The following is a 14,559-nucleotide window of genomic DNA, read 5'->3' as shown; positions in this document are numbered from 1 at the left end:
AACAATTATTTTTTTTTACACACAACACTGTTGTTAGCCTTCCCTGATGACACAGAGGCTACACCAATAACTTTTCTGACAAAGCAGATGATTAACTTTATTTGTGTTACGGTACCTTGTTAGGAAGCAAGCGCGGGCGGTTCCGAAACAGGAAGGTGAGGATCAGGCTGAAGGTGAATACGGAAGACAGAAGAAGGTCAGGTGATCGGGCAAACAGTCAACACTGGGCAAGGCAGGTAATCGTGGTTGAGACACAAAGTACAAGATCCGAGAACCAGGTAAATCCAAAACGAGTACAAAGGCACTACAGAGATGAGAATTCTGAGCGTTTACTTCACGAGCTAGTACTGCACGAACTTCCACTTAAATACTGTGTTTGTGAGTGTGTGTGCCTGTGATTGAGTGCAGGTGTCCGCAATCATAACTCCGGAGAATGTGAGAATATGTGTGTCTGGGAAGTGTAGTAATTGTCGGCCATGTTTGTAGTTCGCGCTGCACTCTGGGAACTGTAGTCGCGAGTTCACCGCGATGCGACAGAGCCCCCCCCAGAAGGGCTCACTCCGGGAGCCGAATCCCTTCGAGGCCTCCCTCTCCTCCGCAGTCCTGGTTTTGCTGGGTGAGCGGCATGAAAGTCCTTACACAGGCTTGGGTCCAGAATGTCCTGGGACGGGATCCAGCACTGCTCCTCTGGGCCATATCCTTCCCAGTCCACCAGGTACTCTAGTTTACCTCTCCGATGCCTAGAATTTAGGATTGTCCGGACGCAGTAGGCTGGTTGACCGTCGATTTCTAACGACTCTGGTGGGGAGTCACCTGGCACCGCCGTGGATAATGGACCCAGTATAACTGGTTTAAGGAGAGAGACATGGAATGATGGGGCGATGCTGCTATGCTTGGGCAATTCCAGCCGGTACATGACCTTATTAATTTGTTCTTTGATTCGGAAGGGGCCGATATACCTGGGGTTAAGTTTCCTGCCCGGGAGTGTCTGTTTCAGGTCTTTTGTGGAGAACCACACTCTGTCCCCGGGTTGGTAGTTGGGATGGTCCCTCCGGTGATGATCCGCCTTTCGTTTGGCGGTGCGTGAGGCCTGCTCTAGATGTTGATGTGTGCGTTCCCAAACTTGCTCACTCCGGTGGAACCACTCATCAACCATGGGCAAGTCAGTAGGGTTGGCGTTCCAGGGGAATAAAGGTGGATGGTAGCCGAAGACACACTGAAAGGGGGTGAGCTCTGTTGCTGAGTGTCACAGGGAGTTCTGTGCATACTCTGCCCACGGGAGGAATTGGCCCCAATCCCCCGGGTTCGTGGCACAAAAGGTTTGGAGGAATCTAGTTGACTTCTTGGTTTTCCCCCTCTACCTGTCCATTAGCCTGGGGGTGTTAACCTGAGGTGAGGCTAACGGTGATGCCTATCTTCTCCATGAAGCTGGCCCAGACTCTTGATGTGAGTTGTGGACCCCTATCACTCATGATCTCTTCCGGGATCCCGAAGTACTGGAACACATGTTGGAATAGCAGCTCGGCCGTGGCAAAGGCAGACGGGATGGCAGACAGTGGGATGAGGTGCAGGGACTTTGAAAAGCAATCGGTCACTAGGATTGTGGTGTTCCCCTACAACTCTGGCAAGTCGGTGATGAAGTCTAGGGCCAGGTGGGACCGTGGGCGTGCCGGGATGGGAAAGGGCTTAAGCTTACGAGCTGGAAGTGTACGCAGTACCTTAGCCTAGGCATGTAGAGCATGAGGACACTATGAATTGTACCTCCCTAGACATATTGGGCCACCAGTACTTCTCGGCCAATAATCGGTAGGTAGAAGAACAGTTAACAGCGGGCCTGGCGAGGTGTGAGATGTTTGGCCGTCCTCAGATACTCGAGGTTCTTATGGTCGGTATAGATAACAAACGGGTGCATGGCACCCTCCAGCCAGTGCCTCCACTCATCCAGGGCCAATTTGGCTGCCAGGAACTCTCAGTTCCCCACAATAATTGCGTTCTGCTGAAGATAACTTGTGGGAGAAGAACACCATGGGGTGCAGCTTGGGCTTATCTCTGAGCCTCTGTGAGAGAATGGCCCCTACCCCTGTTTCCGAGGCATCAACCTCCACGACGAAGGGTCTGGAGGGATCAGGGTGCCTGAGGATGGGGGCCGTGGTGAAGGCCCTCTTGAGCTTGTCCAGTGCTTCCTGGGCGGCTGGGGTCCAAACGAGTCACCTTGGCTTGCCACGTAGGAGGGACGTCAGGGGGTGTGCTATGACACTGAAACCTCGAATGAACCGTCGGTAAAAGTTTGCGAATCCAAGGAACCATTGCAACTCCTTGACAGTTCGGGGTGTGGGCCATTCTACCACCGCTTGAACCTTACGTTGGTCCATGGTGACCCCCTTCTGGCTGATGACATATCCCAGGAAGGAGATTGTGTGTTGGTGGAATTCACACTTCTCGGCCTTTACGTAAAGCTGGTGGTGCAGGAGGTGGCGCAACACCTGCCGTACGTGGCCGATATGCTCCTTTAGGGGCACAGAATACACCAGGATGTCATCAATGTATGTAATGACACTCCTCCCCAACATGTCTCTAAGGAGGTCATTACTTAGACACTGGAACACCGAAGGGGCATTAGCAAGCCCATAAGGCATGTCCAAGTACTCGTAGTGTCCGGAGGTGGTGCTAAATGCCGTCTTCCACTCATCCTCCTCCCGGATGCAGACCAGGTTGTATGCGCTACGCAGGTCCAGCTTCGTAATAATGGTCGCGGATCTTAGCTGTTCAAGGGCTGCAGGTACTAGTGGCAGGGGATACCGGTATTTGACTGTAACTTGGTTTAGGCCCCTCAATACAGGGGTCGTAGGCCCCCTCCTTTCTTCTCAATGAAGAAGAATCCGGCAGATGCGGGGGACGTGGAAGGTCTAATGTATCTGTTGGAGTGCCTCCTGAATATATTCCTCCATGGCTCTATGTTCAGCTTGGGAGAGAGGGTATACATGACCTCAAGGTGGGCTGGCTCCGGGAAGGAGCTCGATTGCGAAGTCGTAGGGGCAGTGTGGTGGTCATCTGCTTGCTCTCTCCTTGATATTATATAATGATATTGGGTCTTCTGAGTGTGCATTGGTGATGATGGAAAACACAGTTGAACAAAGCTTTGTCTAAAACTGCTCAAAAAGAGCAGCTAGACTGTTTGGTGGATGACTGTATGGTGTTGACTCACAACTGCCTGTTATGGAGTTTCGTCATTAGATAGTAGCTTACATCATAACACAAGTCTGATTGCCTCTCAACTTAATTTTGTTTGGGGCTGTCTAGTTTTTATTAATGTCATCCTGCCCCATCAAAATCTATGATCACTAGCTGCTGCTGAATTCTGTTCTGCATATAAAACAATATGATTAAGTTGTCACTCAGGGCCCTCAAATGCTCAGTAACCCTGATCATTACTGTAGATCAGTGGTCACCAACCGTCTTCCTTGAGATCTACCTTCCTGCAGGTTTAATCTCCAAACAAAATCTAACACACCTGTTAGCTGATCAAGAACTTCTTAAGGCAATGATTAGATGGTCAGGTAGGAACAATTACGATTAGAGCTAAAGTCTTCAGTAAGGTAGCTCTCCAGGAACAGAGTTGGTGACCACTGCTGTAGATGAATGAAATTAAAATTAAAGTGATGAATGTTGCCATTTCAGTCATGTAATAATTGCTTGATTAAAGCCATTATCAGTAGTAGACTTTTGCTGGCAAAGCATACAAGCTTGGTGGTTTCCTACTTGGCCCCCTCATCAGTGAACTCTAAAATGACATAAAAACAAACATTTCTCAGAATGAGCAAAGGTACTGTGTGGCTTCTCGTTCTCCATAAACCCTGTCCACACATGTTTTTCCCAGAGGACAAAGAGCAGTTCTTATCCATACCTTATAAATACAACAGGTAGAGAAATATGAACACAGCAATAAATGAGCAATTCACACAAGTTTCAGGTTTATTAATTACGTAAAGCAAATGAGTGGACGTGTAGGAGATCTCAGTCCTAACCAGGCTGCGGCTCTGGAACAGGTAAGCATGGTTCATGTGATCCACCTTAAACTGCAAATAAAAATATTGCACCAGGTTTAGGAACCATTATATGCATTCATAAAAAATGTAAACATTGTTGAAAAATAAATAAATAAAATTTGTCGTCATTTTGTCTAGTTTTGTGAGAGAATTGAAGATGTATATGCCCAGCTTCCTAATCAAAGCGACCATTACATGCTTCGCTGGCTCCGAGGTAAGTGGCAAATGATTCACATTTGGAGGGTATTTTTGAGTTATATCTTTTACAGGAATATAATAAACAGCCTTTTACAGGTCTGCTAATAATAGTGCACTTATATATATATATATATATATATATATATATATATATATATATATATATATATATGGGGCTTTACATATACAATGTATATGCACCACATTACTGCTAAAGCATTCTGATAATTTAAAACTTTAGCATTTTCACAAAAAAAAACATTTTGGAAAAAAAAATTTTTTTAAAAATGTATGTAAAATATATTGTATAACAATAACAAGGCCAAAATCAAATGGAAAAACATGTTTACATATAATTATAATTGAAATTCTGTGGCTAGCACAGAAAGTTGCACAGAAACACTCTAGAGACAGGCACGATTCATGCTTCGTGCACATAATTTTCTCACTCAATATTCCTAAATTTTTACAATTTATTCTATTCTCTAATTTAAATAAATTGACATATTTGTTGGCTCTGCTAACATCTTATGGAAAAGAGATTCTTCCTTTTTTACGTTAATGATTTAGAAAATTTGCTTTTGGTATGCAACAAATGTGCAATCATACATTTAAAAAAAAATTTAAGATCAAATTAGCAATCCTCAAGTATCTATCAGTCTAGATCAAATCAGTTCAAGCCACTTATCAAATTAGAAGAGTCAGGATTACAGGCAGATAACTCAGTCCATTGCAAAAAATAATATAGGTCGATTAACATGTTTTGTTTTAGGGGAAATATGTGCAGTTAAAGCTACTTTCAGAATCACCAGGTATTATTCACTTGTAAATGGAGTACAAGGAATATTTCCTAGAGCAGGTATCAGCAATCTGTGCCTAATATGCGGGCTTCTTCAGGTAGTCACGTTTACTACCCAGTTAATAGTTTGTTCATGTTTGTCCTAATGACTTGCAGTTTTAACACATGTGCCACAAGAGAAGTTCAAGGTGAAATGCTTGATGCTTCTGAAGCAAATATCTGTAGCTCCTTTCATCTGAATTTTTATATATTGGAAAAGTATTTGCTTTTCCTTTTGAACCATATTAATGATTAAGATGTGTCCTATTTACTATGAACTACTTACAGCGAACACTTATTTGCACATTTAAAGATTTAAATTTAAATCTTGGAACCAGAATATAAATATATAATAAGATAAAGCTGATAATATGAGCCATATAGTGATTATACAATATGGTGCAAAAGCCTTAGGCTCTCTAAATTCCACCCTGAAACACATTAAATATGTTATATATATATATATATATATATATATATATATATATATATATATATATATATATATATATATATATATACATATATATACATACACACACACACACACACACACACACACAGTATTTGTGATGTGCTTAGGAATTCTGATACTAATTTGTTGGTTGATGCTGTATTCCCATGTGAAGCAGTTGAGCTGTTTCTGAAATACTCAAACCAGCTCATCTGGCACTAACAACTATGCCAAAAAATCACTGAGTTTCCATTCTGATGATTAATGTAAACAATTAACTGAAGTTCTTGACCTGTATCAGCATGATTTCAAGCGCTGTACTGCTACAAGTTTACAGTTTGTAGCCTATTCGCCTAGTGTTTTCTTCTGTTTTTGTCTCTTGTAGCCAGAAGCTTCAATGTCCTGAAGGCTGAAGCAATGCTTAGAAAGGTGATTCTTATTATTCCTTATTAATCTAATCTAAATTAATTCAAGGCTTTATGGCCAATGGCATTTCTCTTTTGAGACAAAATGTCATGCAAAATGTTTTTACGGCTATGTGACAATTACAGTGCATCCGGAAAGTATTCACAGCGCTTCACTTTTTCCACATTTTGTTATGTTACAGCCTTATTCCAAAATTGATTAAATTCATTATTTTCTTCAAAATTCTACAAACAATACCCCATAATGACAATGTGAAAGAAGTTTGTTTGAAATCTTTGCAAATTTATTAAAAATAAAAAACAAAAAAGCACATGTACATAAGTATTCACAGCCTTTGCTCAATACTTTGTTGAAGCACCTTTGGCACCAATTACAGCACACATATTTTGGGGCAGTTTCTCCCATTCTTCTTTGCAGGACCTCTCAAACTCCATCAGGTTGGATGGGGAACGTCGATGCACAGCCATTTTCAGATCTCTCCAAAGATGTTCAATTGGGTTCAAGTCTGGACTCTGGCTGGGCCACTCAAGGACATTCACAAAGTTGTCCTGTAGCCACTCCTTTGTTATTTTGGCTGTGTGCTTAGGGTCATTATCCTGTTGGAAGATGAACCTTCACCCCAGTCTGAGGTCCAGAGCGCTCTGGAGCAGGTTTTCATTAAGGATGTCTCTGTACATTGCTGCATTCATCTTTCCCTCAATCCTGACTAGTCTCCCAGTTCCTGCCGCTGAAAAACATCCCCATAGCGTGATGCTGCCACTACCATGCTTCACTGCAGGGATGGTATTGGCCAGGTGATGACTGGTGCCTGGTTTCCTGCAGACATGACGCTTGCCATTCAGGCCAAAGAGTTCAAGCTTCGTTCAATCTTTGGTCTGAGAGTCCTTCAGGTGCCTTTTGGCAAACTCCAGGCAGGCTGTCATGTGCCTTTTACTGAGGAGTGGCTTCTGTCTGGCCACTCTACCATACAGGCCTGATTGGTGGAGTGCTGCAGAGATGGTTGTTCTTCTGGAAGGTCCTCCTTTCTCCACAGAGACACGCTGGAGCGCTGTCAGAGTGACCATAGGGTTTTTGGTCACCTCCCTAACTAAGGCCCTTCTCCCCCGATTGCTCAGTTTGGCCAGGTGGCCAGCTCTAGGAAGAGTCCTGCTGGTTCCAAACTTCTTCCATTTACGGATGATGGATGCCACTGTGCTCATTGGGACCTTCAATGCTGCAGAAATGTTTCTGTACCCTTCCCCAGATCTGTGCCTTGATACAATTCTGTCTCGGAGGTCTACAGACAATTCCTTGGACTCCATGGCTTGGTTTGTGCTCTGACATGCATTGTTAACTGTGGGACCTTATATAGACAGGTGTGCACCTTTCCAAATCATGTCCAATCAACTGAATTTACCACAGGTGGACTCCAATCAAATTGTAGAAACATCTCAAGGATGATCAGTGGAAACAGGATGCACCTGGGTTCAATTTTGAGTGTCATGGCAAAGGCTGTGAATACTTATGTACATGTGCTTTTTTTTTTTTTAATAAATTTGCAAAGATTTCAAACAAACTTCTTTCACGTTGTCATTATGGGGTATTGTTTGTAGAATTTTGAGGAAAATAATTAATTTAATCCATTTTGGAATAAGGCTGTAACATAACAAAATGTGGAAAAAGTGAAGCCCTGTGAATACTTTCCGGATGCACTGTACATAAATAAGCAACAAGACACAACAGGATGTAATGTTACAGAAAAATAATCAATGATGTATTGGTGCCCAGTGCAAAGTGGAATTGCTGTTACTTTCCCGGTGTGATAGCAATCAGGCAACGATTTTCCTAATTTTTTTGAGTGATTACCTCTATATATTGGCATTGCAACATCACGAGTTTTTTTATATATATTTTATTTTAATTGAACTATGACAGCCATCTTTGTGTCATGGCACACAAGAAATTCTGGTTATACAGCTGTTTATGGAAACCTCAATATCTTGTCTCAGGATGGCTTAGTTCCTTGAAACAAAAACTGGGCTCTAGAGCACATTACAAGGTATATATATACATGAACATATATAAGCATTTTGCACATTCTTTTTCCTTAGACTTAGAACTTAAGTCCAAATGTAATGATAAAGATTGCTCACAGTTCCACTTTTAGGGTCAATTTGTAATGGGAAAGCTTAGAGTCTCAGTCTTAATTATTTAGGGGGTACCTAAGCAAGTATTGTGTGCATGCAGAACATTTCAGATTTGAGACTTCTCTTATTTTTTTATGGGGGTGGGAAATTGCATTAAAAAAATTCCCCTAAATTTAGGGGTTGAATATCTCCGGTGGGGGACCAGATTAGAACCTGAAATTTTCAAAGAAATAAGCCCCCAATTTTGACTTTCAGTTAGATTCCACTGGTTATATTCATAATTCGACAATGCGGTAGTATAGAAAGTTTTAATGGCACAAATGTTGTGACAAGAAACTTGTTTCCTCAGTTAACTTTTCTCTGTGAAGAGTTAAACATTTTGCAAATTTCTGTACTTCTTGTAGTTCCTTTCAAGTGTTAAACCTAGTAAACACTTTAAACAAGTTGAGAGCAAGCATGTTCATCAATGTGACTGATTTCCAGCATTTGGAATTTCGCAAGCGTTTGCAAGTAGATTCAATCCTAGAAGACTGGAAGCCACCAGAGGTAAAATTGTGATCAGCAAAATTCAAAAGAGCCAGCACAGTTTATTAGCAATACTTTTGCCTTGTATAGTGTATTTTGTTTTACATTTTATGTGGGATGATATGTTCAGGTAATCGAGCTCTACGTGTCTGGCGGGATGTGCGGCTATGATCGAGAGGGAAGTCCAGTCTGGTATGACATTATTGGCCCCCTTGATCCAAAAGGCCTCCTCATGTCTGCCAGTAAGCAAGACTACATCAAGACCAAAATTAGAGACTGTGAGCTTCTTCGGAGAGAGTGCTTAAGGCAGTCTGAGAGGGTAGGATTTGTCTGCCCTGTTTTAACTACTTAACTCTCTTATTCTGTTTACTGCTTAGCAGTGTCTCAAGGTGTCTCTTTTAAATCTATTAAAGAAATCATACCTTTGCAAACTTAGCTTTATATTAAATATATACATTCATACAGTATACATATAAATATACATTTTGTATGTTAATCTTGTGAGCATTTTTTATCAGCTTGGGAAAACAGTGGAGTCCATTACTCTTATTTATGATTGTGAAGACCTTGGCCTTAAACATATCTGGAAGCCTGCAGTTGAAGCATATGGAGAGGTAAGAAACGACAAAAAGTCTGTGCAATTTTAAAACATTTAAATAAAGTACAGCTCTTCTTATTGAAAATATTTGCATTTAATCTGCATTTATTTACACTTTTGCAGATTCTGACCATGTTTGAGGAAAACTATCCTGAGGGCCTTAAGAGGATTCTTCTTATTAAAGGTTATAAACAAAGTTATACTGTATATGTTATGAGCTCACTGAATGAGATGAGTGAGTGATTATGTATTAAACTATGTTATTTTATTTTATTTTGGATTATGATCCGATTGTACAACATGCACCACTGTATGTGACCTATTGATTATTTGTTTCCTATTTCATGTAGCTCCTAAAATCTTTCCTATTGCCTACAACTTGATCAAGCCATTCCTGTGTGAAGAGACTCGGCGAAAGATTGTCATCATTGGCTGTAGGCCTGCTGCATTTGATATTCTCATTTTTAGAATGTAGGAGATAACTGATGCAATCTCTGTTATATAGATATAGAAATAAAGCCAAATGTCCAAAAGAAATTCTCATTTTATCCTCCTACAGCCAACTGGAAAGAAGTACTGCAGAAATACGTAGCACCAGATCAACTGCCCGTGGTCTATGGAGGCACACTGACGGATCCAAATGGGAACCCTTACTGTAAAACTATGGTGAGTATATCTACAGAAACATGTGTACTACAGATGGAATAGTATAAGATATCCTCAGTCTCTTGGTTTACAGTTTAAAATGTTATGCGTCCAGGGAGGATGGCATTAAATGGCATATGGCAAAAACAAGTAAGTTGGTTTGACATGATAACATGATAAGAGGATTGTGCATTGTCTTCAACAGTTTGTCATCATTATCTATATTTCTACAGTCTAACATTAACATTATAACTATTTCAGATGTCTTTATCACAGTATATGTATCAAGCCATTGTATTGTCACAGACCTAGTTTATAAATATCAAAGCAATTGTGGGTAATGATACTGCAGTTTCTTTTCCCCCAGTTGTTCCACAATCATGTGAAAAAATAAGTACACTCCATGGAAATTGTTGCCTTTTTTGACAAGCAAACATTTGATCATCTTTGAAACAGTGCCTATTAATGTTGTTGATATACTTGAACAAAACCCCAAGGAAATTTAGCTTTTTAAAACATTTATTCAACAGAAATATCAATAGATGTGATATTCTTCTGTGGAAAATGTAAGTACACTCTTGGCCTCAGAAGTTAGTATTGTCCCCTTTAGTAGAAATAACTTCTTGTAGGCGTTTTTGCATAATTGTCCACCAATTTTTGACCAATCTTCCATGCAATATTCTTTCAGTTGCAAGATGTTTGAGGGTTTTCTTGCATGTATTGCCCATTTCAAATCCCCCCACATCATTTAAATGGGATTCAAATACAGGCTTTGACTAGACCATTCCATAACCCTCCATTTCTTTTTTGATCCATTCCTTGGTGGATTTGCTAGTGTGCTTAGGATCATTATCGTGTTGAAAGGTCCACTTTCGGTTCAACTTCCACTTTCGGACAGATGGCCTCACATTATCTTCAAGTACTCTTTGATATGATGCAGAATTCGTAGTTGAATCAGTAAATGCAAGCTGTCTGGTCCCTGAGGCAGCAAAGCAACCACAAGCCATAACATTTCTACCACCATGCATCACAGTTGGTATGAGGTGCTTCTCCTGAAAAGCTGTCTTTGGTCTGTGGCAAACATGTCTGCTGTTACTGTGGCTAAACAACTCTATATTTGATTCATCTGTCCAGAGCACATCAGCCCAAAAGGCCTAGTCTTTGCCTATATGCTCATTTGCAAACTGTAGTCTTGCAAAGGCTTTTTCCTGACATGCCTCCTATGCAGGTCAAATTTGTGAAATCTTTTTCTGATTGTAGAAGCATGCACCAACAGTTGCAAAACTTACTAGCAGATCCTGTGATGGAATATTGGTGTTCTTGGAGACTTCTTTTTGAATCAGAGACCAATTCAGCCCAAGAGACGGTTTGCTCTTGGGCTGAATTTGCTCAGGCGACCAATCCTGGACAAATTGGCAGTCGTTTGAAATCTGAGCGATATGTAGATTATTTTCCTTACAGTGGAATGATGTATTTAAAATAATTTGGAGATCTTTTTAAATCCCTTGCCACACTCATAGGCTCCCACAACATTTTTTCTGAAAACCTTACAGAACTCTTCAGATCTTGGCATGATGACACCACGCACCTTAATAACAAAAAGAACACCAGACACTAGATATGAGAGGGGTATAAATAAGACCAGTTCCACCTGCACTCCCTAAGCAGGTTCTAATCACTGACACCCAATCTTGAACACCTAATTATAATTTTATAGGCAAATTGGTGTATAGCCTGTTATTTAATAAATAAAGTTATTCTAAAAGGATGGTCATGTCATGCATTGCCTTGGAAAAATATATTTAATTAAGAATAAAAAAATTTAGGAAGATTTGGAAGAAATTTTGGATGGTATATTGATATGTAATATTGGGCTGCTTTTTGATCTCTTTGTCATTGTTGCCTATTCCAGCCCCAGTGCAGAAAACTCAACACAATCTTCTTCCTACCTAGTTGCATTTTTCTTCCAGATTAAGTATGGTGGTGTAGTGCCAAAGTCCTACTACATAAAATATTCTGTCGATGTGCAGTATGAAAAGTGCATCACCATCAGCCGTGGTTCTGACCACCAGCTGGAGTATGAAGTCCTTGTCCCTAACTGCTTATTAAGGTGAGTGATGGATCCATTCATATTCTTCTATATAGCCTTCTTGTTTTTTCAAGCATTATTCATTCATTCATTTATGCTAATTCTAGATGGCAGTTTGCTAGTGATGGTAGTGATATTGGTTTTGGCATCTACATGAAGACTAAAGCAGGAGTCAAACAGAAAATCACAGAAATGCAGGAAGTATTGCCAACTACACGTTATAATGCACATCTAGTGCCAGAGGATGGATCATACACGTGTGAAGAACCAGGCATCTGTAAGTACAAACTGTCAATGTTAATGCTCTTTGCAGGGACTTGTAAGGCAGATGGTTTACATAATCTAAGGCTAATATTAATTGGATTTTAAAATGTGTTATATAACAAAAAAATCTTCAGGACAGAGGACTTGTAACAATAAAGTTTTAAAAAGAATGCAGTGACATTCATCAATAAATTAAATGGTTAGTATTAGCAGGTTTCTATGGGATTCGAGGAATAAAACACTTTGGGACATGCTGTCCCAAAAAGGAAAATAATACATTTTGGGGTATTACAATACTTCTGCTTTACATTACACTGCATCACACCACCTAATCATTGACCATTTTCCCACAGTAGCATGCATGCCCTCATTGTGTTTTATTTGTTACCCAACATGTGTACGATGACACAACTCAAGTACGTGAATAATTTTAAAGTTAAAATTACACTATTTTATTACTCATCATGACATGTTTTTCCCCAGATGTTTCATGTGCTTTGGAATATATTATTTTAGAGCTATCTGTGGCTGAGTTATTTTATTATTTTTTTTTATATCTCTGCAGATGTGCCACGATTTGATAACACTTACAGTATTCTTCAGTCAAAGAAGATAAGCTTCACGATGGATGTTGTTCTACCTGAAATACCCACTCAGAACTTAGAAGAAAAGGCATGACTTGAGAGTACTTCACATAGCCAATATGAGACAAGGTCACTGTCTAGTAATGATTAATTTTTTTGAAGTTAAATCAAAAAAATTCTGTTTGTTTTTCACTTGATTTTTGTTTGTTGGTATATCACATTAATGGTGGGAAATGATCTGACATGATTTATCTTGGTTTCATTTGTTTTGTTTTTTTACATCACAAAAAGGAGTGTGTAGACTTGTTATATCCACTGTACGAAAGTAGGCCTACACACTTAAGGTGCAGATAATACTTTGTTTTGGATGATTAGTAATGTTATCATGTGTATTAAAAGAAAGACAAGTTTACTTTTATTTTCAACCATATCTTTATTGACATTTGAGTAATAAATAATATGTTTTAGGCAAAAGAATTGTTGATATTCTTTAGGAAATTTGTTATTGATTAAATAAGTGGATCTCAAACTTTTTTTGCGTGAGGCCCCTGTTGTGTTAAGGTGCATACCTTTGTGGCCCTGTAGAGTTGTCAAATTTTCACAATTTCGTTTTTTCACACTAGGCTCTTCTGTATCAACTAAGAGACTATGTCCTCTATCAAAAAACATATCCATTAGTCTTAGGTTTTATCAGCATGTGGCTAATAGTACTGTACACTAGTATATCAACAGATTACTTACATATAGGTAAAATGAATTAATTTATATATTTATATATATATATATATATATATATATATATATATATATATATATATATATACATATATATAATTTCTATGCGCCCCTCTGGCTCCATCTGCTGGCACCCAGTTTGAGAACCACTGGATTAAATGTTTTCATGATAGTTCTATTAATAAGAGTTGGCTGATACTTCTTAAAAGGAACCCCGACTATGAAGACTTGTAGGCCTTAACACGCAGTAATTGCCCTCTCCTACTAAAATACGTTGTTAGAAACACATGAAACATGTTCATTATTTCAAAAATCCTTAATATTTAACATATTTTAACCTACGGAGGCCACCATTACATGACATGTGCAGTGCACTCTAAGTTGATGACGTAAAATGGTTGCACTTGAGCACTCAAAAGAATTAGCTACTAGCCCCTGTAGCAAGAAAAGAATGCCACACTGTGCTCCTTTTGGCTGTAATTTTTTTTAGTTCTTGTGTGCTGTGATACAGGGGATATCTGTAAATATAATCAGACCCGTAAGCATCTTGTTAGTGCGTTTTTCTGTATATTCTCATAACGTAAAACTCCTGTAAAATTAGTTTAAAACGCCTAGCCAAGGCATACCCAAAATAAAATTAAAGCTGTTCTTGAACCATTTGGAGTACATGCATGGTTTTGGCCTATTTTGAAAGGTGGCTAAATATTTTTACATAATTGGATTGTTTGTTTGTTGACAGTGTAACAAGACGGTTTTTGTCAGGATGTTATCAAACTGTTTTGATTACTGTCAAAACAGTTTATATCAATCGAATCACAAGAATCTTAGCTTTCCGATATGAGTACCTTCATACACACAGAAGCTGTGTAGATAGCATAGACTTGATCATAACATGGCGATAGTGTACTAGCCGTCAGAATTTTAACAGGATAAAGTATATGAAGGCAAGATGGCTGATAATCTTTAAAAAAATAAATAAATAAATAAAATAAATATAGATATTAGAATGCATTTCATCATAAAACGATAGA

The 14,559-nt window shown here is 39.4% G+C and overlaps 1 protein-coding gene across 2 annotated transcripts; it reads left to right on the top strand.

The window, feature by feature from the left end:
• Positions 1-3,557: 3,557 nt before the first annotated feature.
• sec14l7 (SEC14-like lipid binding 7) lies at positions 3,558-13,326 on the top strand. 2 transcript variants are annotated; one of them, XM_053646187.1, is made up of 12 exons: positions 3,558-4,046; positions 4,185-4,260; positions 5,922-5,965; positions 8,572-8,634; positions 8,744-8,932; positions 9,132-9,227; positions 9,335-9,395; positions 9,562-9,645; positions 9,771-9,877; positions 11,827-11,966; positions 12,053-12,222; positions 12,775-13,326. In XM_053646187.1, exons 1-12 carry the CDS (start codon positions 3,993-3,995, stop codon positions 12,885-12,887), a joined length of 1,197 nt encoding a protein of 398 aa, XP_053502162.1. In that variant the 5' UTR covers positions 3,558-3,992; the 3' UTR covers positions 12,888-13,326. The 2 variants fall into 2 exon arrangements, with proteins under 2 accessions (XP_053502162.1, XP_053502163.1); XM_053646188.1 differs by lacking the exon at positions 8,572-8,634.
• The last annotated feature ends 1,233 nt before the right edge of the window (positions 13,327-14,559 follow it).

This window comes from Ictalurus furcatus, chromosome 16, assembly GCF_023375685.1.
Source record: "Ictalurus furcatus strain D&B chromosome 16, Billie_1.0, whole genome shotgun sequence".
NCBI classification, from domain to species: domain Eukaryota; kingdom Metazoa; phylum Chordata; class Actinopteri; order Siluriformes; family Ictaluridae; genus Ictalurus; species Ictalurus furcatus.
Note: the sequence above shows the minus strand (reverse complement) of the source record. Positions and strands in the feature narration are given on the sequence as shown.

Bases quoted from the DNA above. Each gene is read 5' to 3' on its own strand.
- sec14l7 (XM_053646187.1), top strand. From the start codon at position 3,993: ATGAGTGGACGTGTAGGAGATCTCAGTCCTAACCAGGCTGCGGCTCTG. The intron at 4,047-4,184 runs GTAAGCATGGTT...CATTTTGTCTAG, and splicing joins AGGCTGCGGCTCTGGAACAG to TTTTGTGAGAGAATTGAAGA. The intron at 11,967-12,052 runs GTGAGTGATGGA...TGCTAATTCTAG, and splicing joins GTCCCTAACTGCTTATTAAG to ATGGCAGTTTGCTAGTGATG.